The 26,810-nt window shown below is 43.2% G+C and overlaps 2 protein-coding genes across 26 annotated transcripts in view; one reads left to right on the forward strand and one right to left on the reverse strand.

Annotated features, from left to right (window-relative positions):
- MAJIN (membrane anchored junction protein) overlaps window positions 1–26,810 on the reverse strand; it is a 62,052-nt gene that overhangs the window by 28,900 nt on the left and 6,342 nt on the right. For 2 of the 21 annotated variants that reach the window (XM_083519529.1, XM_083519520.1), the window contains exon 1: window positions 946–1,008. The exons of 1 other annotated variant lie outside the window; for it this stretch is intronic. Coding sequence is in view for 4 of the 20 variants with exons in the window: in XM_083519544.1 (XP_083375670.1) it covers window positions 10,257–10,287; window positions 16,250–16,326 (108 nt within the window). In the remaining 16 variants the exon portion in view is untranslated. 18 more of the 21 variants (XM_083519533.1, XM_083519524.1, XM_083519534.1 and 15 more) reach the window with 16 other exon arrangements.
- Window positions 17,301–26,810, forward strand: part of SLC12A7 (solute carrier family 12 member 7) — a 93,233-nt gene continuing 83,723 nt past the window's right edge. For 2 of the 5 annotated variants that reach the window (XM_083519067.1, XM_083519068.1), the window contains exon 1: window positions 18,229–18,439. In XM_083519067.1, the coding sequence (XP_083375193.1) occupies window positions 18,244–18,439 (196 nt within the window). In that variant the 5' untranslated portion in view covers window positions 18,229–18,243. Of the gene's footprint in view, window positions 17,733–18,228; window positions 18,440–26,810 lie in introns of those variants that run through there. The other 3 variants (XM_083519071.1, XM_083519072.1, XM_083519069.1) reach the window with 3 other exon arrangements.

Raw genomic sequence — 26,810 nt, forward strand, 5'->3', positions numbered from 1 at the left:
TGATGGAAGTCTAAAAAGATTGTATAAGTGATAAGTTTTGTGTTACATTTTATAATTTATATGTTAAAATCAATAAAAATTAAAAAAAAAAGTTGCTGCTACATGTCTCCTCCTGGGAGGCTGTCTTTTTCCACAATTAGCTTCCTTCTTCCATTAACATTTCTTTCCAGTCTATCAACACTGAGGGGAAAATAAGCAGAGGAGAACTGAATATACGTGTCAATAAAAGGAGTACAGATGGAGGATTCGCAAGAGCAATGTGTCCGCTGTGTTGTGTGAGAGAGAGAGAGAGAGAACAGGACAATGAGGAGGGCCTGTGTTGCAACTCCCTCCTCAGAGCCTCTTCCTCCTCTTTTCCTTTTGCCCCTGCCGCCATTTTGTCCTCACAAAATTAGGCCTTCCATTGTTTTTATGCCTTTCGTTGTACAGCTCCCCCTGCTGGAGCTCAGAGCAGATGCCAGAATAGTTTCTGGTGACTTCTAAACATTGCAGGCAAAACAATGGCAGGCAAAAACTGACATTTTCACCTCAAGTTGCAAAGATTTGGCCCCTGCTGGCGAGAGTAAGGGTTCCCTCAGCAATGGCCTTAAACCATGGGTAGGCAAACTAAGGCCCGGGGGCTGGATCCAGCCCAATCGCCTTCTAAATCCAGCCTGTGCACAGTCCGGGAATTAGCGTGTTTTTACATGAGTAGAATGTGTCCTTTTATTTAAAATGCATTTCTGGGTTATTTGTGGGGCATAGGAATTCATTCTTTTTTTTCTCTTCAAAATATAGTCTGGCCCCCCACAAGGTCTGAGGGACAGTGGACTGGCCCCCTGCTGAAAAAGTTTGCTGACCCCTGCCTTAAACCTTCCCATTTTCTTCTTAAAAACCTTAACCTTCGGGCAAGGAACCCACACACTTACATGCTGCCCTTTGAAATAATTTCTGCCCGTTCTGTACCTAAACAGCTAATTCTGGAGCATACGCCTGCTTTCTCAAAAAGACAGTTGAGGGCGACAACAAGGGCAACCCACATTAGATTTCAAACTGACCTCCAATCTCAGTCTCCAATTTAATATGGGAGAATTATACCAGTACACAGATAAGTATGTGACCTGGCATGTAGCACTTTTTGCAACTGCTGCTAGGAAAATTAGAGCAAATTATATAGCCAAGGTAACCATTAACTGTAAAGGAGATGAATTTATTTGATCCTATCTATCTACCTCAGGCTATGCTCTATCTTTGTCACCAAACTCTGAGTATAAATTGCACACTGTATTAATTGATATTGTTTTTAACATGAGTGGCCATGTGATGATTTTAGCTTATGAATTTTATTGTTTAATATTTTTATTTGTACATTGGGGTACTTTTATAGCTCTGTTTAGAGTGCAGTTTTGATAATATAAATGTTTTAAGTCTTTTTTATCAATTCAGTATATTTTCTTTTAATTGTCAAATAATTCTGTGTACATTGCGACAGCCTTTGGCTATGTGCAGTAAAACTGACTGAGACTGAGACTTGAATTATACCAGTACAAAATTGTGACTGTGACCCCTGCCCCCCCCAAAGCCTGTCAAAGCCCATAGGCCCCGTATTGTGGTATGTCAGCTGCTTGATCGCACTACCCTCATTTTTCCAGTTCCAGGCAGGCAGTACAAACTGGAAAATCACTCTGCTCCACCTGAACTCAAAGCAGGCCACGGTACTTGGATGGTCTGCATTTTGGCTTGGTGTAGCCCTGATGCAAAGAGGAGAAGGCGTTTCTTGTGCAGAAAGGCTCTGCACTGATGACTTTTGGGAGCACACTTGCAATCTTCTCCCCAAATCTAGTTCAGGCAAAACCTGTTAATCCAGTTTGCACTAGCAATCATCTAATTGCCCAGCCCTTGTGTCAATCACAAAGCCTCCTACCTTGAAGTGTTTTTCTCCAAGAGCTTAAAAAAAAGTTTGAATTGTTTTATATAGCATCCAACAGATTTGACCAGGTAAACATGGTAAGAATTTATGGAGAGGGGGACGGGATTATAGTGGATATCTTGTTCGGGACACAAGGGGAAAGGGCAATGAGGGAGACACAATCTGCTTTTAATTTAGATACAGTTGTGTTGCTTTAGTTTACAAGGCAAGGGAGAGGTAAGAAAGGAAGAAATGAAACTATGGACATTGGTTAGACTTGTTTCTCATGTATCAGCTGGGAATCTCCCAACACTTTGTGAAAGGGCATGGGTAGGTGTGTTGTTCAAAGCAAGAAGTAAAAAAATCCTGCTTTGGTATGCTTCTTTAGGCCTTAAGATTTGTTTTCACATGTTCCACACTGCAGCTTAAATACAGGAGATGTACTGTACCAAGAACTGGGACCAAACTAGAGATGATGATGGAACATATATTTAATACATTTCAATGCACATATGCACATTTAATTAAATATATAAAGAGGAGGAACTATCTGATATTAGAAGAAAAAATGCATGCGGACAAAGGCTGAAGAACAAATCACATTACTGTATTTGTGGTACTCTTTCCCTGTTCACTTTTTGTAGTGTGTGGGGTCTTTGCCCTCTCTCTCTAAGAGATAGAACTGATATGTAATAGAAACTCCCCTCTCCTCCTTGGGGGTGGTTCCCTCCTTAGTCAACTGGGAACCAGTTGGAATCATAATTATTTGAGGGAAAGAAATGTGTTCCAAATGTGCTTTAAAGGTATCATGTGTGGATGCTACAGTTTACTTTGGCTGTAGTGCTCTCCCACTGATGGTTTTTGAATCCACGTTGAAAAGCTATGCTAATAGTTTCTTGACAAGTGCTGCTGTCTGAGGCATTTCCATCAAACCAGCTTCAATCTGAAAGGAAATATTAAGCCAAATTCACTCTGCAGTTAGACTTAGGTGTGTACCTTTGAGGCAGCCGTTGGACATGCACAGATAATGGTGCATGCCCAGATGACAATTGCATGAATAGCATGAGACATGTAATGTGCATTTGGTGAAGTCATCCCCGCCCCCTCTGATCTGTACAACAGCATGCATATGTGATTTGAAATGCAGCAGAGGGAGGCAACATCACTACATTTTATGCTGTGAATACATTAGTCTTCCTCGTGTGGCTGTTATGCTGAGTTTTGGTCTGCTGTCCAGCAATAAATACTATTGAAGCTTTCCTGAGTCCTGCTGCTTCCTGACATTAGGGCACACCCATTACACGGTTTCCTCACACAGTGAGTACCTTTCCCGAAACCATGAGATCCTACACCTTTTTCCTCATCAGGACTTTGAAATGAGTAGTGAGACCAATTATCAGAAATGTACCGGCAGGAAGAGATCAACATCCCCGGCTGTGCACTCTTTTTACTCAATAAGGCCCTTGCATTATAAAGAGAGAGGTCTTCAGCAGCCATCACATCTAATTCATTCCCCCCTCCTTACATTATTAACCCTAATCCAAGGCAGTCTCCCATTCAGTTTCTCATGCAGTTTCTCCCATTTCTTTCTCATGCAAGCACAAGACTTTTGGCAAGAAAAAGGCTGGCAACCTTATAGCTGATCAAAAAGTTGGCAACCTTACACCAGGACAGACCTAGACAGGTTTAGCTTTAGTAAGCCTTAACACCGGTAAATGCTGTTCTGCCCTCTGTTGTAACCAGTGTTATTTTTCTGGAAAAAGAGGTGCTGGAACTCACCACGAATGCCACCCTTGTTCTTCTTTAATGGCAATGGCACCCACCAGATAAGTTCTGGAACTGAGTTCTGGTGAGTTGCAGCTGAAAAATAGCCCTGGTTGTAACTCTTTTTTTTTTTTTTTAAGACCACAACAGTAAATCTACTTGTGTAGTTGCTTGTTTACTTGCATTATAATACTACACTTCCATGATAAATCAACACTGAATATTTTTATGTTATTTTACTTTAGAATGCAGTGCTATACATTGTTCCTGTTAATTTTTTTGTGTTAGCACCAATTTACTGGCCAGAGTGCTGTGGACTTAAATTGGTACTTTAATAGCTACCTAGATCTAAACAAGTTTTTACTCCTTCAGATTCCTATCTAAATATTTCATAAAGTGGGCAGACAGCCAGCAATGGGGCATGTAAAACACTTTGTCCTGTCTGGCATTAAACTTACTTAGAACGTGCCTTTTAATTTATGCTTCGTCTTTCCCCTGGCATGTTTGATGTTTCTTATTCAGTCATTATTGCTAATCTTCCGTCTTTTACAATTCAAATTAAGAATGATTGAAAATCCTGTACTTTGGCTTGGTTTTACGCATGCATGTTGATCACACAACAGGATGCAAAATGCTCAGAGCATAACTACTCATCTTCATTCCCAACAGACTAAGTTTTTGAATGCCAACTTTTTTCCTGCCCAAAGTTCTGTCTGAAAACATTCAGCAGGTTTAACTGTTCCTGGCATACAGATGCAGTGATAAGAAGAACCTTGCCTGCTGAAGTTCTAAAGCAACCCATATTCCTAACATTAATCTGTTTTTTGAAGAACAGTGTTTTCAAAACATTTGAAACTTGGGGCACAGTACTCCTGCATTAAAATCAGAAACACATTATACTCATGCAAATATTTTCTCAGGTCAATACTCACACAACTGAGAGGGCATTTCTTATTTTTTATTTTCTTTTGTGCCTTCCACTCTCCCCCTCTGCAAAGTCAGCTAGGTTTCAGGGATGTCCTTGTGTTTTTTTCTGGGCAATGATGATGTAGAATAATGTACAATTATTCTACAAATAATTATAGCTCAGGCTGCAGGAGGATCATGGGTCATCTTTATTCTGTCTGCCATGATGTTTTCATTACACACAGAGTGCCAGATAGGGTCAGAGGCAATCAGGTGGTTTATATGGTTCAAAAACATTGCTATAAATATAATTCAAAACTACATCTTCTTTTCGGCACCTTGCTAAATTCTTCCCTAAAATATTTAGCAGTTCCTCAGTTTCACATTTTGTTGCTTTTGGCACCAACACTAGACAGCCACAGCTGGAACTATTTATGCTTGTAAAAGCTTTATCTAACAGCTGTATGCTACCTTAAGAAAGTTTTGCCTCAAATGCACATTAAATATGTTTCTCATGAAACTGACTGTACACAGCCCCCTTTTTGTTCTGCTACAGCAGTTTCTGTTGAGCCATTTTGTTTCACACGATTGTTATTAACACAGATATGTCTCAGGACAAGTTAAATGTCCATGATTCTTTAAGTCAAGTCTTGGCAAGTATGCTCAGCTTCAAGAAAAGCATTTCTGCCTTTTTCTGGTATTCGAACAACCTGTCCTCAGGACTATCTTGAGGGATTTGAAAAGCAGATTTGTACAACTTTGCTTTCTCATGGTGGATGGGAAAGCTGATTCACCGACTTTTAGAAATGAGCAATGTGGCTCGGAGAGGGAGAGATGGGGATGATAGAGGAGGAATGTTAAACATAAAAATTAGGTGGGAAGCCGCAGGCACGGGAAGGTCAACAAGCAGCTTAACAGCAAAGGAGTCACCTTGTGGTATTATATAAACTTTACAAGCAGTTATTTGACAAGTACGGGAACAATTAGACAAAGCCTGATGGTTATCTTTGTGCAACTATACACAACCTCTGCCATAAAACATTACTGAAAGAACAAATCCAGAGATAGCACATTGCCCTTACCTTCCCTCTCCACCAGTTCTTCCCTTAGAGCAGCAGTTATTTAATCTTACATTAAAATAGGACTGCCTTGCAAAAATCAGGAGTATTTGCTGTGGTAGGAAATCCTCATTACTGCCACCATTTTCAGCATCTTTGGTAAAACGTTTAGCCTCATAATGGAACCTGAAGGACTTACCATAGAATAACTTCAAAATCCAGCAACATTTACCTTGAGATATGTTGTTGTGAGAAGGGGATAGAAAATCATATATTGACACTGTTTTCCAAGCACATACCCTTATATGCATGTACACTAGAGACAAAATGCATCAATTCCTGCAGGTATTTTTTTTTATTAAAGACCTGGGGAATAAGGATGGAACTTAAGGAACTGCACTCTAACTTCTGTGGAGATAGTGCAGGTTAGGATTGGGCAATATATTGTCCAAAACTAGTTTGAAGTCCATACTGTGATATCGTTTTCATAATTTTAGACCTAGCAATATATCTTGAATTGTGTGTGTGTGTGCTATGCAAAAATCACAATGTGGGAAAAACCTTGAAGCTAGCCAATGCCTCTACAGTAGCACCATCCTTATTTCAGACATTGTGATTAATAATAATAATAATAATAATTAATAATAATTTTATTTATACCCCACCCATCTGGCAAATGGAAGGAAACTCCATTTACCTTCCTGCCGGAGCAGTACCAATTTATCTGCTTGTACTTTGACATGTTTTCAAACTGCTAGGTTGGCATGAGCTGGGACCGAGCAACGGGAGCTCACCCCGTTGCGGGGATTCAAACCACCAACCTTCCGATCAGCAAGACCTAGGCTCAGTGGTTTACACCACAGTGCCACCTGCGTCCCTTAGCTGGTAATATACTTTACTGCAATGTTGAAAACCAGATATCACTCAGCCCTAGTGCAGGTCTTGGGCAAGGACTCTGAATGTGAGCATTGTAGTCAAATACCTTAACTATTGTTGTAAGCCACTTTGAGTACAGTATTTTAATAGAAAAGTGGAGTATACATGCTACATCTAATCTCATTTAACTTTCTGTCCGAGAGCAGAGGTTGATAATGTTGGTATCATGGCTGCTGGCTGAAGTTCTTTTTGTTTGGCTGAATATTTGCTTATAAGATATTTCATCAGTGGGAACCAAGAGCAGGAGATGGTCTCCTGATATCTAAGGAATTAGTCTCCAGCTTTTGGGATGAGATATCTCTCAGAACTTATAGAAAGTGATAACAATCCAGCTAAGGAATGGGGACAGAGAAACAGCAAATACATGCATGCACACAAACCAGCTGGAGTTTGAATTGTCAGAAACAAGGAAGGAGCCAAGAGTTTCTAGCTGGGAATAACTTAGAACAGTGAGTGCAGCTGCAAAGGGATGTAAGTTCCTTGCTGGTGATCTACTACTTGCTGTAGGAATGCTTGTTTGCTTCCACTATGCTGTGCCACTATAATTGTAAACAAAACAAATATTACAAAGACACCATCAGTCTCCAGTGTCAGGTCAGGTGACCTGCATTAAAAAAAACAAAAAACATCCACATTTGATATACTATAACCAGCCCTAGACACATTTCTGCAAGGTGGCCTGTGAGGGCTTGGTCCCTTACAGATGGCCCAGGACCCCTATCTGCATTTCTAGCTTCCATTTAAAAAAAAAGTAGATATGTAGTCATGTTACACAGAGTTGCAAGAGGAAATATGCAAGCAGTAGCCTCCCAGTTGCCCTTCCAGAGAGGGATAGCTGCAATAGGGCTCTGGAGCTGGTTTTTGTTCTGAATCACTTTATTGACTGAACTCATTATCATATGCCTGTTTCATAACCTTCTCTTCCTTGACCCTTTCCTCCTTGTTTGCTTCCCCTCCTCCAATGTCAGCAATGGCAAGTGAAAACTAAGGGCAAGAAATCTCAGTAATTTTGTGGCTGTACAGTGGTACCTCAGGTTACATACGCTTCAGGTTACAGACTCCATTAACCCAGAAATAGTGCTTCAGGTTAAGAACTTTGCTTCATGATGAGAACAGAAATCGTACTCCAGCAGCGCAGCGGCAGCAGGAGGCCCCATTAGCTAAAGTGGTGCTTCAGGTTAAGAACAGTTTCAGGTTAAGAACGGACCTCCGGAACGAATTAAGTACTTAACCCGAGGTCCCACTGTATTCTCTATTTAATTTGGGGAAATTGCCTCAAGAATGGATTAGGAACATAGCTGTCAACCTTCCCTTTCTTTGCTTCCCTTATTCCAGTGCCGTTTCCCACTGCTTCCCGCTGCTATCCCGCATTGTTAGATATCCTGTAGACTGTCCCCGGGACAGGTGAGGCTGCTGATCCCTTATTTTTGAGGCTGCTGATCCCTTACTTTCAAATCTGAAAGTTGACAGCTATGGTTAGGAACAGTGGTGAAGATGCATGCTGCGCTACCGGGGGCGGAGAGCAGGCGGAGGCATGGCTGGTGCCCCCTGGGGGCGTGACGCTGCCCACAGGGGTGTGCCGCGTGTTCTGGGGGCGTGGCGCCCGATGTCAGGGGGGCACGGCATGCGGCGCTCCCTCTGCACCCCCGTTCCTCCTCCAGTGGTTAGGAAGGTGGTGGTGGTGGGGTGGCAGCAAGAGGGTAGCCAGGAGGAGAAAAAGAAGCACCCTGCTTCTCTGCGTTGGACTGCTTGTAAATTATTCCTTACAAAACTTACTGCAACATGTCTATGGAGTGTGTCCCTGAGTTTTATTTTGCCCAGCCTGTCCCATATTTTGCCCAACCAAAGGTGGCAACCCTAGATGTAGTTAATGGGAAGCAATAGGATTCTGCAATAAAACGTTGCCGTATATTCTCCGTCCTAATAGGAGTGCTTGTGTTCAGGGTCTCAGCCAGACATGCCACCCCCACCTCTTCCTGCCTCTCCTTTTCAGTTTCTCTTTGCCAAATGACTCTCAACACTTTGTGGCTACTGAAACATGCCCAGTCCTTCCTGAGCCATTATTTGAGGACAGGTGCCCTTTAGGGGTGGGGTATAAAAGGATCCCCCTGAACCTGATAGAGAGCCTCCTGTTCTCAGGGCCCTGTTTTCGCTTCAGTCCTGTTTACATTCACCACTTGAGTTTGCTGTTAAAAGGAATGATATAAAAACATGATGAATCATGGGTCACCCCGGGGGGAACTTAGTGAGTGCCATATTACATCAGAAGCAGAAAGTCACTGAGTTTATGCAAATTTCTTTTACAAATGAATAACCATAATTAAGCCCTTTTCCTCCAAGAGGGCATAATGCTCAAGCAGGTTTAAACCTCAGAATCTCTCATTGTAGAAAAAGCACAATACTGGACTGAATGGGGCATAACACCCAACTTGTCTTACTCCCTTCTTTTCACTACAGTAAAAGAAAGTAAAGGGACAAGTGCAGAATGAGCCAAGGACAAGTTCTGTCTCAATGTGAAAATAGAAAATGGGCGATAAGCAGAGCTGGCCCACCTGTGAGGCAAGGTGAGGCGACCACCTCAGGCAGCAGGGTCCACAAGGGCAGGAGATCATGACGTTGATCTTGATCTTCCCTTGCCCCTTCTGCCCTGACAGGAAGGGCGCTATCATTTTGGCGTCTCCCTCAGGTGCCAAAAATGTATCAGGCTGGCCCTAGTGATAAAAGTTCCCCTAGGCATGCACAGAACATTTTTCTCATTACACTCTAAAAACACATACATATTTGCTTCACACCTGGTGTTATGGGAAGCATGTGGTTTTCAGGTGGGTAGAATTGTGGTATCACTAAGTAATTAAAGCCCTGGTTAATATACATTTATCCCCCACAAATACAATTCTACCTCCCAGCATCTTTTGCCTCTCAAACATCTCTTGAGAGAAGTTACACACAAATAACTTCTCCCTGGATGATTGGTGGCATATCATGTTACAAACAATTAAAAAAACCTCAGTGCCTAGGACTTGCCGATCTCATGGTCAGCGCTTCGAATCCCCGCGGCGGGGTGCGTTACCGTCGTTTGGTCCCAGCGCCTGCCAACCTAGCAGTTCGAAAGCACCCCCGGGTGCAAGTAGATAAATAGGGACCGCTTACCAGCGGGAAGGTAAACACTGTTTCCGTGTGCTACGCTGGCTCGCCAGATGCAGCTTGTCACGCTGGCCACGTGACCCGGAAGTGTCTGCGGACAGCGCTGGCTCCCGGCCTCTAGAGTGAGATGAGCGGACAGCCCTAGAGTCTGTCAAGACTGGCCCGTATGGGCAGGGGTACCTTTACCTTTTACATTAGCATCACAAATGCCAAAGACACGTTTTTACATTTCAGATGTCTTCAATTTGTACTTTTTGTTGTCACATAGCAGACACACATGCTAACTTGTAAGGAATTTTTAGATTTTCTCTGTTAATTGAAAACCTGTACTCCTTTATCCAAAGGAATTCAGAACGACATATTTCCCACTTCTACATTATTGTAATTCCTCCACTGTTTAGAGACCTCTCAGTTATCTAACATGTAGGTGGGTGGAACATTTTTACTGCCTTTAATGAGGTTGTGGTTCTATGTGTTCAAAGTGCAAACACTGTTTTGTCAGATTATTGCTAGACTGGGCAAACACATTCTAACTTTGAATTAAATCAGTTAGCGCTTACCCTAGAACCTCCTTGATGAGCACTTGAACACCTGGCGTATAGAAGATAATTAAATTAATAAGTTAAGTAACTCTAAACATAATGGACATATATATATTGCTGTTTCACATTGAATTAGGAATTAGAAATAATTTGACTGAGGGTAATTGTAAACACACAAAATATGTTTAAGGTTTAGTGTTATCACAAGTGGGACCTGCAACAAAATATTGCTGTGTACAGTGCTCATATTCAACCTCCTCTCCCTCCCTTGTCCCCTCCTTCCTTCCCTCTTGCTGGTGCTCCTCAGCAGCCGCCACCTGCTGGTCTAGCAAGGTGCAGGTCTGCCGCCACTTGGCCCCCTCCGCCACCCCGACTTGACCTCTCCTCCCACCTCCCTCCTCAAGTCTCTTCCAACGCCAGCATGGGCAAGAGGCTGGAGCTGGGCCTCAAGTCATCCGTGGGAGCCAGCTGGCTACCCCAGGGCCCTGCCCACCTTCATGAATTGCGGGGGAGAACAGGGCAGGGTGGTGAGGGAGGCCAAATGTGGGGAATCCCACTCCTCAAAGGTGCGTGGGGGGAGAGGGTTTGGAGTCATGAGAGTGTGTGTGCCCCCAATCCTCACCCACCCATCCATTATTTTGCCCAGCCTGTCCCATATTTTGCCCAACCAAAGGTGGCAACCCTAGATGCAGTTAATGATAAGCAATAGGATTCTGCAATGAAATGTTGCTGTATATTCTCTGTCCTAGTAAGAGTGCTTGTGTTCAGGGTCTCAGCCAGCCACGCCACCCCCACCTCTTCCTGCCTCTCCTTTTCAGTTTTTATTTGCCAAATGACTCACAACAGTTTGTGGCTACTAAAACATGCCCAGTCCTTCCTGAACCATTATTTGGGGACAGGTGGGGTATAAAAGGGGTGGGGTATAAAAGGATTTTTGGTACTTTGGAAACCTGAACCTGATAGAGAGCCTCCTGTTCTCAGGGCCCTGTTTTCGCTTTCTACATTCACCACTTGAGTTTGCTGTTAGAAGCAATGATATAAAAACATGATGAACCATGGGTCACACCGGGGGGGGGGGGGGACTTAGTGAGTGCCATATTACATCAGAAGCAGAAAGTCACTTGCACTCCTACCTTGAATGTATGAACTGACTTTTAATAAGCTCATTTAATAGGTCTCTGCTACAGAAGTAGTAACAGATTAGCAAGCTTCTGAAGGAGAAGATTAAAGGCTTAGCCAATTAAAGACTATAATAAAATAAATTTTCTTATTAGTGCACAGCATATTGTTTTAGTCACACAGCTGTCAAAATTGTTCTCAGTTAATTGTGGTAGACTTGCTATTTAGAATCCGAACATTTAAAAAAAACTGTTACGTAGCATATTGTCAATAACATTATTGTAAATCAACTGTATTTCATGTATGAATTTGACACTACCCAAATTCCTTAGATTATCTACAATAGATTATAGATTATCCCCACTACCTGCCATTGACCAAGCAAATTAGCAGCCCCTGTGATAGCTTTTAAATATACATCTTGAGAATTCTGATCAAAGGTCTCCTATATAATTTGCATGTATGCTAATGCATGTAAAAGGCTTTAAACACACTAAATTTGCTATAGAAAGTCTAATTAATTTATTACATGGCCTCTGCTTTCAGCAAACTAGAATTCTGTGGGTCAAGAGTAGACAACATGATGCCCTCCAGATACTCCTCAACTACAGCTCCTGTCATCCTTGGCCTTGGGCCGTGCTGATGGGAAATGTAGCCCAAGAAACATCTGGAGGGCATCCTATGGATTCTCCCCAATTGTGGCGACTAAGGAGCTAATTTCACCAGTGTCTCTCATGTATATTTGTCATGCATAAAATACTAGCAGCACTTACAGGACATATTTCTGAAAGAGGAAAGAAACAACTGTGGAACTATGGTTTGCTAAAATAAAGCAAATGTAAATGATAGACAAGTTCACCAGTGAGCACTAAATGATCAATGTTAATGTAGTGCAGTTTCTGTTCCTTGAATATGAAGAAGACAATACTTTGGGAGGAAAATGTGCCTAGAATGGGAGTCTTAAATGTATGTTGCACAAACTGAAATATAAATTAACTCCGTGGACCCCCTAGCCACTTTCAGTCTGTACTATTTATCTATCTTCCATGCCATCTCTTTGACGCTTTCTCTTAAATCTTCCACATCTCTTACTTTTTCCCTCCCAGTCTCTATAAGATGGCCATGGTGCCATTTGTGTGACCTACTTAGGTCAGGTCACAGCTCATGATCTGAAGATTAATGTGTTAAGGTATTCCCTTGATTACACTAATCTTAAAAAATAGTATAATAAATAATCCACATTAGCTGTCACATAGGTGTCATCACCACAATTCATTATTGCATTTCTGCAGCAAATGACAATGCTAATCTGGCACAGTTTGATTATGCCTGTCTACAATCTCTTCCCTAAAAGTTTTGCTATGACTTCTTATACTTGCAGGAAGGTGGACTTAAGAAGGGTTAAGTGAATAACCATAATTTTTGTTCCCTAAAAGAGACGAGCAGATAATATTGTCATTATAACTCATTGAACTTTCAGGGCAGTCAATTATGGGTTTGGCAGCAAGTCCTAAGAGGAGTAGAACATTTGATTTAAAACTTAAATATAGCTGAATTACATGGTAATAGTGACTGTAATGTAAGAGTGACAAAGCCAGCTCAACAATCCAACATGATCACCACAGTAACATTTAACTTCAATAAAAGGGAATTGCCATAAAACTAAAATACCAGTTAGAGGTAAATTATATGGTAGACTTGCAAACATCATATACACACAAACACCAGAAGACTTTAAAACATCATGATATAGTCTGAAAAGAAATGTATTCCTGAAAAAAAAGAAAAAAAGCTGAGCTGTTGTTCCAAATAAGTATTGAAAGAATACACCCTTTAAGAATAATTGATTAGCCAGAGCCATTTGTTAAGGAGATGCTCATATGCAGAAGCTTTTGGGATGCCAAACCTGAAACGAAGCCAGGATGCAAAAACCTGAAGCTACTTTTCAGAAAAATACCGTAGTCTAGGGCCAAAACCCCTACTTGCCCCCAAAGCCTCATGCACAATAATTTTGCACATATGCTGCTGGAATTTTCAGAAGCAGAAGCCAGCTTGCAGGGGCAGGGAAGCAACATTAGGAACATGAAGAACAGCTGAGCCATCCCTTTGTCCCCGAAGTGTTTATTGCAGGGAGGGATTGGGGCACAGAAAAAAAATCTGAGCCCAACAACCCTGCAAGGTTTTTTTATGCACCCTAGTTAAGACTGCTGCCAGTCTCCGCTAAGATAAGCATTTATTTATAATGTTCACAGCCTGCATATGTATTTTGCGGACAGCCTCTCTACTAAGTTTTGTAAGGGGGTTCTCAATGTGTTCCTTCTTCCCAGTCTGTTCTCAACAAGACTTGTGTGTGCCGCAATATGGCACTTGTATGTGCCGCAAACCTCATTATGCCTCCTTCTTCCCAGACGACTCTTTTGCTGCTAGAGGAGCTGCCCTTTTACTTCCCCATATCTGTGGGTTTACCCTCCAAATTTCAGTGCTTTTTAAAATAAATATCACCATACACAGCCCTTTAAAAAAATATTGCATGGGAGTGGAAGAGGGATGACAAGGAACAGAGAGTCCTCCTTCCCCCTGAATTCCTTGCTTGTTTGCACTATATAACACCACTGTTAGAGTTTTTGAGAATATCCAGTAGGCCTTGTACATCCTCAGAGGTAATACTGCCATCCTATACACACTTACTTTGGTGTACCCAGCTTACCTCTGAGTAGACATTTGTGGGATTAGTGTTAATCTAAATGTAAAAGAGTCAATGTCTGATAAACCCTCTGCTACTAAAATTATATGGAGGTTGGAGGCAAGAAAAAGATTCCCTGCTAGATTTTTATGCCAGAAAGAACTGCCCTGAGAATATTTTAAAAAGTATAAGTTATTTCAGTTTTCTCTATTTAACTCCTCCCCAAACCCAAACACACCCTGAGATAGGCAGCAGACCAGGGACAGCTGGGAGGGGTGGCAAATCTGGGCCCCCAAAAAGTGCTCCTTTTGCCACGTCCCGTGCTTGTCACCTGCAGCTGCTGCCTGGAAAGTGTGGCAAAATATCTCAGGCTGGCTCTGCCCTGAGTTGCTCTCCTTTTTCCAGTCTAACTGTTCTCTGCATCACCTTAGGTGTAGGTGTTGCAATGAGTCAAATGGGAACAGTATGTGGGATTCAGGCTACAAGCTGAACCTTCCATCAAGAAATAAACCTTTCTGGACTGCAATGGTAGTCTGGCCAGACAGGTTTGAAGCGAGAGGTGAGTGCCCTTACCTGACTGGTTGGGACAGATGCAGGGAAGAGATATGATGCACCTGTTTCTATTAGAAGAACCATTCAGGTTGTCTCTCAAACCTATCCCCATATCTTACATCCACATTCCCCTTCCAACTGCTTTCACATGGCTCTGTCCGCTCTGCCTCCAACTGTCACCATCTGTCATCCTTCCAAACTTTATTTAATTTTTACATTTGTCTATATCAGGGAAGCTGTACGCCGGCTCCCTCGGCCAATAAAGTGAGATGAGCACCGCAACCCCAGAGTCGGCTATGACTGGACCTAATGATCAGGGGTCCCTTTACCTTTACTATATCAGGGTAGTGTACAAAATATAAATCATACAACATTGATAACAGCTGGCATGCAGTTAGAATGACAATTCACCACCACTCTTGTAGCAATGAATTGTACACTAAAGGGGCCACACCACTTCTCTCTACCCCTAAGGGCTATGTACAATTTCCACTAAAGGTAAAGGTAAAGGTACCCCTGCCCGTACGGGCCAGTCTTGCCAGACTCTAGGGTTGTGCGCCCATCTCACTCAAGAGGCCGTGGGCCAGCGCTGTCCGAAGACACTTCTGGGTCACGTGGCCAGCGTGACATCGCTGCTCTGGCGAACCACACGGAAACGCCGTTTACCTTCCCGCTGGTAAGCGGTCCCTATTTATCTACTTGCACCCGGAGGTGCTTTCGAACTGCTAGGTTGGCAGGCGCTGGGACCGAACGACGGGAGCGCACCCCGCCGCCTGCGTCCCCCACTACCATTTCCACTACCATTCTCTAATTTCCCTGCTCTCTCTGTGTGTAAGCTCACTGCTGCAGAATAATATGTATGCAGCAAGCCTTCTGAGGATGAGTGGCAAGTAGGAGTTGAACCTGGAGTTAAAGACAGGCTGCTGAGAGATGCTGGTTGCTGAGAAGATGGAGAATATTGAGTGAGAAACAAGGAGGGGAGAAAGTTCGACACAAAATTATCTGGGACTGTAAAAAGCAACTTATTGGCTGGAGGAGAAATGAGTAGCATTGGTCCTGAAGGTTCACGCTATGTGCCTTCTGGGAAGCAGCAGTTGTATAAACTATAAAGCATTCCTGTATCAAACTCTGAGCAACACGTGCAGATTCCACAGTGCAAACCACGAATGAAAAAACTGCTGCTGGTATCATTATCTTAACTTGGAGCACTTGAAAATGTTCCAGCAGCCAAGTCAGTTTTAGAAGGGCTGTTGTTTTATGTTTAAAGATTATGGCTCTCATTGTGTACTCTCCCGCCCACTTTTCTGTGTAACAGGACATCTGACCTTCACTCAGTTATTGAGACTGTATCTCTTAAAAAGAAAAAGATATAAATAAATCTTCAGTTGCAGCAACCCTAAAAGCTATTGAGTCTTATCACCTATGTGCTACTTGCTAGCTTCTGTTTTAACCCTTCCACTCTCTGGTAAGGCAGTGGAGTTGATCCTCACTATTATTTATTGCTGGCCGTCACACACAACTGTGCTATTATGTTAAGGATACCGTATTTGTCGCCTTCCTATGGCTTATGGGATTCCATAATCTTTATGTTTTGCTGCCCTGAGATTTATGGGTATAGAGCGGTATACAAATTTAATATTTAATAATAATAAATAACCTGTTTGCTTTCTTGTACTTTTGAAAGCCACAGTTAGCTTCTAGTTCTATTTGTATCGTGGAACTGATGCTTATCATTGCTGTTTTCTTGCTGATATTTTAATTGCCCTGTAAGCATTTTATTGATACGGATTTCCTTGTTGTCTGGAAACAGCTTTGAAGTCATATCTGGCAGAAAGCACCATATAAAAACCTTAAACAAGCAAATACTGTGGAACAATTGCATGGTGACTAGCGCTGCATGGGGGAGGGGCTTAGCCACAGAAAAGCCACAATGAAGAACCTACTACCAGCTTCTTACTTTCTGTGAGGATGCTGTGTCACTGGGTTTTACAGATCACCTTTAGCTTCAGTAACATCTCTGTCCTGAGATAATTGCCGTTAGATGCTATATCGATGAAAAATATGAGCATCTCTGATCTGTGACTTTTGACGGCTAGTCCCAGTTATTATTCTCTAATGAGGGGGGAGAGATGCACCCCATATGGTCCCAAATGCATGTATCGTTTGCTGCTTTTGATGCCCCACATACAAAACCCTCTCACATTCAGAGCAAGCTTGGGCTTGCTCTCCTGGGTGTTGAATCAAGTCAAGGTGTGCATGTGTGTATTTGTAGGGGTGTGTTTTGAATCAAAGGGGGTGTTGAATAAACTCAAGGACTGTGTGTGTGTGTTGAATCAAGTCAAGGTGTGTAGGGGGGTGTTTAATCAAATGAAGGGGGTGTTGAATAAACTCAAGGGCTGTGTGTGTGTGTGTGTTGAATCAAGTCAAGGTGTGTGTGTGTGTGTTTGTAGGGGGGGTGTTGAATCAAATGAAGGGGTGGGGGTGTTGAATAAATTAAGGGGCTCTCTGTGTGTGTTGAATCAAGCCAGAGGGTGTGTGTTTTTGTGTGGGGGGGGGGGCGGTAAAGGGGTGTTGAATTGAGGCTCCAGGGCTCTGCGTGTGTGTGTTGGGGTCTGGGCAGCCCTGGGCTCCCTCTGCCCCTCGCCGACGCCGCGTTCAACAAAGAGCAGCTGAGGCGGGAAGCGCCTCTCTTCCCGCCTTTCCCCTCTGAGGCAAAGGCTCCCCTCACGTGAGGCGCGGCTCTTGCCTGGCAGCGGAGGAGCTCCCGGCGGCCGGAACGGCAGCGCCGGCGCTTGAGGGGGCCGGCCGAGGAAAGAGAGGCGGAGGTGTGGGGGAAAGAGTCGCAAACTCTTCCCGCCGCCGCGGCTACTAACGCGGGTGGGCGGGGAAGGAGGGCGGCGGCGGCCGTGCACGGCGGGACCCGGCCGGGGAGCCTCGGCGAGAGCGAGTTGCCATGCCCACCAACTTCACGGTGGTGCCCGTGGAGGCGCCCGGGGGCGGCGGCGGCGGCGGCGAAGAGGGCCCCGGCGCCCAAGCGGGGCAGCAGCCGGAGCACGCGGCGGAGGAGCCGGGCGGGGGGACCCTCGGGCGGCCGCAAGAAGCGCCCCTCGAGAATGGCCGCGTGGAGCCCGGGAGCCGAGGCGAGTGGTCGCGCGTGGGTCTCGGGCTGTGTGTGTGTGGTTCTCATTGCTGTGTATCCCCCCCCCACCCGTGTGGGTGGCATATGCGTGTTACAAGGAGGTGAAATGAAGGGGGGGTCGTGTATATGTCCAGGGGAAGGGGCTCTTCCCTCCCCCCCTCAGGACATTTTGGGCATTTTTCACCTCCTGTGGACGCAGGTGGATTGAAGGGGAAGAGGCAGCAAACTTCGGTTTCGCCCACACTCCCGGAAGGAACTGTAGGAATCTGGGTGTCAACTACGAACCCAGGTTTAGTGTATCCATTATTTCTTTTTTTGGGGGGGGAAGGCTACCAAACGCGGGGTTGGCGCTGCAAAACTTTGGAAAGTACCCAAAACTTCGTGGCTCGTAGTTAATGAAACTAGGAACTGTGGGGGGCGGGGGGGGGGAGCTTGGCTTTGTTCATTTTTTATTCTTTATTTCCCAGCACGTGTGCATGCAGGTAAGTTGTGGAGAACTCGCACAGATAACAATGCTCCGGGGAACCTGCGAGTCTGTCCGGCAGGTTGTCCTGGCGAAAGTTCCGCCGTGGGGATTTGCAACTCCCATTGTTTGCTCTCGCCGGTCCCACAGGTGGCCTTTCCCTCTCCTGGCAGCGGATGGAAACAAGGAGGAGCCTCGCCAAGCCTGGGCGTTTCCGGCGCTAGCTTTTGTCAAAACGAGCCACGGTATTGTGCATTTTCGCTGGAAAGCGAAGCCCCGTTTCTCATTGCTCCACCTCCATAAGCAGGTTTCTTAAGGGAATTTTTAGAGGGAGCACTATCAGTTAACAGTTGGGAAAGGTTAGGAAGCAGAAAGCAAAGTTAATTTTGTTTTTTTGGGCGGGGGAGGAGTAGTTAGGAGTATAGACAAGGTAAATCAGTATGTTTCCGGAGTGTACCATGTCAGGTTGCAGTGGGAAAGAGGTGCTGTGTTTTTTAATATTACCATATGTAAAAGACATATTTACATATGGCATCCATCAGACTCAAGTCAGTGGAGGAGGAGTGTGCCTTTGGGGGTGAAGCTAAACCATTGGGAGAGTTGCAGCACCTGCTGTGGCTCTAGAGACGGTATAAGGGAGAGACATGTTTTGTTTCAGCTGGGGCAGATGAAGGCGTCCGGTTGTGCTGCTTCAGGTGCACCATGGCGTTTCCTCTCTCTGCGCTCCTCCCAGTGGTCATTTCTGCTCTTAGTCATGTTGGCCACATGACCCGGAAGCTGTACGCCGGCTCCCTCGGCCAATAAAGCGAGATGAGCGCCTCAACCCCAGAGTTGGCCACGACTGGACCTAATGGTCAGGGGTCCCTTTACCTTTACTGCTCTGGATACACGACCTAACTGTGTGCAGGCACTGCTGTCATCTGCAAGAGATTCCCACATGGTGGGGTTAATGTTGCCAGCCTTTATGTCACGTTTGTAGACATCTTTGTAACATAGAGTTGGTCTGCAAACGGGCCTGCTGCTTGGACGCAGAAAGGGTTCTCCCTGATATGCTACTTCAGGGAGCTTTTTACTTTTGAGGAAAACCTTGTGGGAATGTTCCAAAATAGGCCCTCACCTGCAGTCTTAAGTAGTATTGTGTAGAATGTATTCCACTCTATCATTTATGCAGACAACTGTATATATGTTGTGGAATGTGGTTGTAGGGTCTTGAGGGGTATACTACTTCATAATTTTTGAACGATTCCCTGTATTTAAAAATAACTCGTTGCAAGTAGAAAGCTAGCACTTCAGGGGGAAAGTCACATCTGTACTGTGCTAGTTATCTTCTTTTATATGGTTTTAAAATGTGATTCCCCAATTCTAGTGTAAAGTGGTGCACTCCATTCTACTGTTTCATTTCCAATACCTTATGCATGCTTAAATTCACCCGGAACAAATAACTGAGGCTGCATACACATTATACTTTAAAAGCACATTTGAAGCACATTACCTCCTAAAAGAATTCTGGGCACTGTAGTTTACCTCCCACAGAGTTACAGTGACCAGCAACCCTCAACAGACTACAGTGTCCATAATTATTGGGGGGGGGGTGCACTTTAAAGGTATAGTGTGTATGCAGCTTAAGTTTGATGCTTAGTGTGGCTGAAGTGGAATGAACAGGTGTTCTACAGACAAAGGAACTGAATAGCATAAGGGCAGAAAAAGCTGAGGGAAAAAGAGGGGAAGAGTCAACAAGTTTGAAAGAAACATCCATGCAAGTCTAGAAAAATATTTACCTAACTTTCTCCAAAAGGACAAAGTGAGAGAACAGACAAAAATAAGAGGAATAGGATTGAATATGAAGTGGTTTGAACAATTGGCCTGAAAGTAATGTGGAAAGGCAATATGTTCACAAAAATTTGGGATGGAGCTAGGCATGGCATCTGCTGAAGGCAATTATTGTACCATATGACTCACCCTATTGCATTAGATTGCAGCAGTACCTCCCTGGTGCTTCCACTTTGACTACACATACTTGAAGTATATGTGAATAATTCTGGTATGCTTGCCAGCTGATTCCTTTGTAGTTTGGTTGGTTGATCATTCTTCAGTGTGAGCCTAACATAAAGAGATAGCTGGAGAATTCTCCTGACTGTTTTAAGGAGATAGCGGGAGAATTCTCTTGACTGTTTTAAGGAGATAATCTTGGAACCTAGATAAGATGGCATCCTCCAGCAGATGGGAGAGGGCAGATGGGTGTGACAAACAGCAGCTGGTAGTTTTGGAGAGGGAGAAGAAGAGAGATGTGAGTTTGCTGAGCACACCCTGTGAATACAGGGCATCACTCTGAAGATCTGATGTGATTCTGCTGTCTTTCTGGAGTGTTGTGTTGCCAGTATATGCCGTGCTTCTATATTTGTAAATAATATGTACACCAGAAGGGGCCAGAGTGCACTCGTCCAAAGTACAATTGTACCTTGGTAGTCAAACGCCTTTGTTGTTGAACAAATCAACTGCTGAACGCTGCAAACCTGGAAGTGAGTGTTTTGATTTGCGAACATCCGACGCGGCTTCTGATTGAGTGCAGGAAGCTCCTGCAGCCAATCAGAAGCCACACCTTGGTTTTTTAACCTTTCTGGGAGTCAAACGGACTCCTGGAACAGATTAAGTTTGACAACCAAGGTATCACTGTATTTTTTAAAAACTGACATTGCTGTTCCTGAGGGAATTGGGGAGTAAACCAAGGTATCGCTGTATTTTTAAAAAAACTGACATTGCTGTTCCTGAGGGAATTGGGGAGTATATAACAATACCTTGGTGCAATCTTATGCCTGCTTCCCTGAGGAATCCTGAGGAAACATGTATAAGATTCCACTGTAAGTATTTATATCAAAGTATTTCATATTCACCTCAACCATTCTTACAGCAGCTCTGTCAGGGATTGTGAAGAACACCGAAGGAATTTGTAGCATTATTAAAATAACATACACAGTTCAGTGTAAGAAAGTGTGAAGGGATGCACATTGGAGAAGAAAATCCTAACTTAACAAATACCCTATTGGGATCTGAACTGGCAGCGACTGACCAGGATACAAGACCTCAGGGTCATGATGGATAACTTGATGAAAATGTTGACCCAGTGTGCTACAGCTGTGAAAAGGCTAATTCTATGTTGGGGATCATTAGGAAAAGGATTGAAAATAAAACCACAAATATAATGCCATTATGGAAAGATATGGTGAGAGTACACTTGAAATACTGTCTGCAGTTCTTATAATTGCAACTCATAAAAGAAATTGTTGAGCTAGAAAAGGGGAACGAAAACAGTCAAAGGGCTAGAGCAACTTCCTTGTGAGGAAAGATTACAATATTAGTGATTTCTTTGTTTGGGGAGGGGAAGGGGGGTGAGTGACATTTCAGAGGTGGATACAATTATGCACGATGTGTGGAGAAAGAGAAGTTTTTCTTCCTTTCTTATAACTCTAGAACCCAGGGTCATCCAGTGACACTGCAAGTTGAAAGTTTAGGACAGGCATAATGACTGTTGTCAGTTGCTGAAAATCACAACTCTGCTCAGGTCCCGTTCTGGTCTTTTTGCTGCCACCACTGTGCTCTCTCTGTTGTTGGTATCTGTCTAATGATGAATTATTATTTGCATTACAGTACAGTTGTAAAAATGGGTAGAGAGAGGGACTGAAAGGGAGCTTTATAGAAGTGTCTAGCCCAGGCATAGGCAAACCCGACCCTCCAGATCAGCCTTTCTCAACCTGTGGGTCCCCAGATGTTGTTGAACTACAACTCCCATCACCCCTAGCTAGCAAGGCCAGAGCTCAGGGATGATGGGAGTTGTAGTCCAACAACATCTGGGGACTCACAGGTTGAGAACCGCTGCTCTAGATGTTTTGGAACTACAACTCCCATCCACGACCACTGGTCCTGTCAGCTAGGGATGATAGGAGTTGTAGTACCAAAAACATCTAGAGGGCCGAGTTTGCCTATGATTTGTCTAGCAAGAGAACAGCAAAAGAACAACATGCTAACAAGACGCAAGGTATAATGGGATTTGTCAGCTTGAGTGCCTGCCTCTTTCCTTTTATTTTATTCCTGTTACTTGAGCTTACATACTTCTGGTATTGGAGGAGAAAAGCCCCTAAAACGACAGATTGTGAGAAGGAAAGTTAGGGTGAGGGGAGATTTTAGCACCCTCAACCCGCACTCCATTTGTTCTGAAAATTGTCCAGTTTAACCAAATGGAGATGTTCCTATCATGTCTGGTTTGACTTTGAATCTATTGCAGAATGCCACCAATGTTAACAGGAAATTGCACAGATCAGAGAGAGTCTGATCTTTTTGCAATGATAACAATCAGTGGTTGGTTGTTTATTCAGTATTCTCACTCAGATTCTGTTTAGGTCACTGCTGCTTGTGTCTTTTATATCTCTTCCTTCCTTCCTTGTAATCTTTTCTCTGTTTATCTTTCCCCTTGTTTTTGTTCCTTTTTCTTTTGTGTTTCCTACCTGCAAGAATTCCCATCTCCCTGTGCGTTCTAGCCTCATTATTTTTTCTGTTCTCCACTATCAGAAGTTAGTTAGCTAGCAGTGAAGTGCTGTAATTAAAATTTATAGATGAAATTTTTAACTACAGTGATATAAAGATACTATTTTATGACATTTTTGTTGGCCCTAATAAAGGCATCACCTGACACATAGAGGTCATTTTTGAACAGTCCTGACACCTGTGGCTTTCGCTTGGTTTATATCAGGACCATTCTGTTTTTGATTGTTTTTTTGGGGGGGAGTTTAGAATATTTGTAATCTGAATATGTTCTCAGGATTATACAAAATATACAAGGCAGGAGGATCAGACCTACAGGTTTAGAGACTCATCTGAAAGAACTGGGGTGGAGTGGAGGTAGAAATAAACACATCAGTAAACCTAAGTTGGTAATTCCACACACCACTGTCTCTTAAGAAAAAGAAAAAGAAGGTTGGATAGAAAGTGGGAAGATCCCTTCTCGTCTTCAGAATGTTTGTTTTATTAATTAATCTTATTAATTTTAGTCTTCCTCATATGTGGAACGCCAACTCAGATTTTGTGATGGGTTTTAGAAGTTGTTGGAGTGCTCCCATCCCATTATTGTAAGAAGTGCAACATGCAAGGCAGGCAGGGAGAGGGGAAAACATTAGCCCTGCATTTGCAAGCAAAATTGCAGATGTTTGCAAACCTCTGTGCTGAAAATGTTGAAGAGAAATAGGCATTACTTTTCATCTGTATTGGGGGATGTTATATGATAATGGCAATTATAATTCTATATGCTAAATACTGAAAGGAAAGAGAAAACCCCAGAATTGAGAGCTGGGGGAAATAAATAATACAAATATGCAATTGTTGGTGTAAATCAGGGGTCAGCAAGGTTTATCTTGCTTGGGCCGGATTGGTCCCGTGCAGATCCCTCCATGGGCTGGATTGCGCGCGCACATGAGCGCCCACGATATTCGGCGTCTACACGTGCACAGACACGATTTTCAGCATCTACATGTGCACAGTCGTGATTTTTGGCGTCTGCATCTGCGCAGACACAATTTTCAGCGTTTGCACGTGCGCAGACGCAATTTTCAGCACTGCGGAAGCGAGTCCCCACGCTGCGCTGTGCTGGTAGCTCAGTTTGGTGGCAGCTCGTTGGCCGGTCAAATGACCTCCACAGGCCGCTTCCAGCCCATGGGCCTTAGGTTTGTGACCCCTGGTGTAAATCAGCCCTTTACATCAGAACCAAGAAAGGGTGCTATTTCAGTGACTGAGAAACAAGGAAATATATGTACATGGTTTGTGGTAATTAAGATCATCAGTTCTTAAATTAGTTTTAGATGTTTTATTGTTTTTAGGGTTTTTTAAAAATTTCCAATGTTCTAAATAGGTTTTTATTTTATTTTTAATTGTGCTTTTTAATCACAGAAATGTGTCATCTTTGGGAGGAGTGGTAGTATATAAATCTAATAAATAAATACCTGTAAATATTACCCAAAATCCATCAAAGAAGTCCACTGATTTCATTCAAATCTGCTGGATTTCTGCCACCATCACTACAGTTCAATTGGTTATGTGTATTTACAATCAAATTGCATTGTAACAACAAAAACTTAAAACCCAAAACATGTGTAGTATTGGCATGTAATCACTCAAGAAAAATGTTGTGGAGTTCTTGTAGACAGTACTGGAAAATCCCACTCTTGCAGTATAGGAGTGAGTGGGAATTGACAGGCAATGGTGAAGAACCTGTCTTTGCTTATTGACTAGCCACAAATCTCCCTGCAGCCTGGGAGTGGTGTTGTTCGTGGCTGCATGCGAGTTGTGAAGATATGGCTAGAAGTGTGAAGTATGACTGTCCTGTATTAGTCAGTGAATAATTTGAAATACTGTTCAGTGTTTTTTAAGGGTTGTTGCCTATATCTGAGCTCAGAATATGCTGTAGATTAGATATCAATGTAAGAATATACTTGCTACATCAGACCAGTGGCACTTCTAGTTTAGCATTTTGTTTCCAACAATGGCCAGCTAGATGCTTCTGAGAATCCCACAGGTTGTGCATGAAGGCAGGCACCAGTCTGCCTTCATGTTTTGCCCCTCAGCAATTTGTTTTTGGAGACTTGCTGCCTCTGAACTGTAGGTAGTCTTTCATAGACTACTAAACTAGGAATATGAGGAACTACTTTTAAAGCTGCCTAAGCCAGTGGTTACTATGACATCTTGTTGCAGCGGATTGCATTAATTGGTTATGTGTTGTGTGAAGAAATACTTCCTTTTCTTCACTGAATTTATTTTTAGCCCAATGTGTATTACTGTATACTTGCCTACAACTTCTTCTGAGGAGGAAAGAGGTTCTGGTGCTTTGTCCTTCTTCCTCCTCCATTTCTCAAGAACCATGTCTTCTTTAAGAGTAAGTGGCACCACACAATCTGCTTTTTACTACTTTCCCATTTCTTATATTTTGTAACTCTCCCCATGAGTTCCAGCTGCTCACCTTGAGCTACTACTTAGACTGGACAACTTGTGTAGACTTCTTTGTCCTTTCATGCCCCTATGCTCCTGCCTTACTCCCTCTTTGTTTGCGTTTAGACTCACTTCCTACCTCTACCAGGAGGAGGCTGCGTGCAGGGACTACAGTCATACCTCGGGATGAATATGCTTCAGGTTGAGCGTTTTTGGGTTGCGCTCCGCTGCAACCCGGAAGTAACAGAACGCGTTACTTTCGGGTTTCGCCGCTCGCACATGTGCAGACGCTCAAAATGACATCACACACATGCATGGAAGCAGTGAAACGTGGCAGGCGCAGACGCGTGTTACATTCGCTTCAGGATGCGAACGGGGCTCCGGAACGGATTCCGTTCGCATCCAGAGGTACCACTGTACCGGTAATTTCCCATTGCTCAGCTTGGCAGCCTTGATAACAAACTTCCTTCCCCTTTCAATTAGTCTGATCAAGTTCTCCTGAAGATACAGATTGGAGTGCATGGAATTAAGATTAAGACCTCTGGTTTTGGTGCAGCTGACACTTTGGCTGTTCAGTGGCTGTTACTCCCAGCTTTCTCCATGCCTATACCACAGCACTTCAGTTCCCTGTAAGTTTACTTGTTCCTTGTTTTAAGAGCTGTTTGTGGTGTCCAGGATTCTCTGTATTGCTACAATTGTACATATCTTCTTTTTAAAAGAATATGGAACTTGAAAAGCAGAAGAGTGCTGATTGGGCCGATTGATATTTTAGCTCATATAGAAATGAGATTATTCCTTTGTATGACTGTGACCTTAAAAGGAAACATGCTAAACCCTTTCAGTAAATGCTCTTCGAGTGTACCTTGACTGTGAAGAAAAGCAAACTCTTGAATTTCTGAGTACAAATAAATCCTAGAAAATATATTTTTGAAAATGATGGGCATTTTGATCTGTGTACAGTATATTTACAGTGTCTGCCTAGATAATAATTTTGGTTTGGTTATATAATTTGAGGTTTGTTTATCATTTTAAATTGCTTTTTTAAATTAAAAAATAACTTGATTAGCAATGAAAACTTTTAAACTGGTCCTGAGTTCATTCAGTTTCATTGACTCAGAGAGGCAAACCTCAATAGGCTTACCAGGAGCAGACATTGATTGCAGTATTTTATTGTAGTGAAATCTGGAAAGAATAACCAGCTTTGATTAGAGTTGTTAATCAAATTGTTTGTGATTTCAGTGAAGACCTTTGGACAAAGATGTAAGCTCAATAGTGTGGAAAAGTTTTCTTTTCAGCACTGTCCAATTGAGTGATCATATTGTTGATGTGAAATAAACTCCAGTGGTAATCAAGAGATCAAGCACTTTCGAGTTTTCTAATTATGTATTTTCAGTGAGTTTTCTAATTATGTATTTTCAGCGCATTCTAAACATAGATATAGCTCAACTTCTTGTCTAGTTAAATATTCTGAATGTTTGTTTTCTTGATTATTTAAATTAGCTTCTGATAGAGCATACCGTATTTTTCGCTCTATAACACGCAGATTTTTTCTCCTAAAAAGGAAGGGGAAATGTCTGTGCGTGTTATGCAGCGAATGTGTGGTCCCTGTAGCCAAAAAATAAGGCAAAAATCAAACCGCGCTTCAGG

Source organism: Podarcis liolepis, assembly GCF_965112155.1.
Source record: "Podarcis liolepis genome assembly, chromosome: 8".
In the NCBI taxonomy this organism is placed as follows: domain Eukaryota; kingdom Metazoa; phylum Chordata; class Lepidosauria; order Squamata; family Lacertidae; genus Podarcis; species Podarcis liolepis.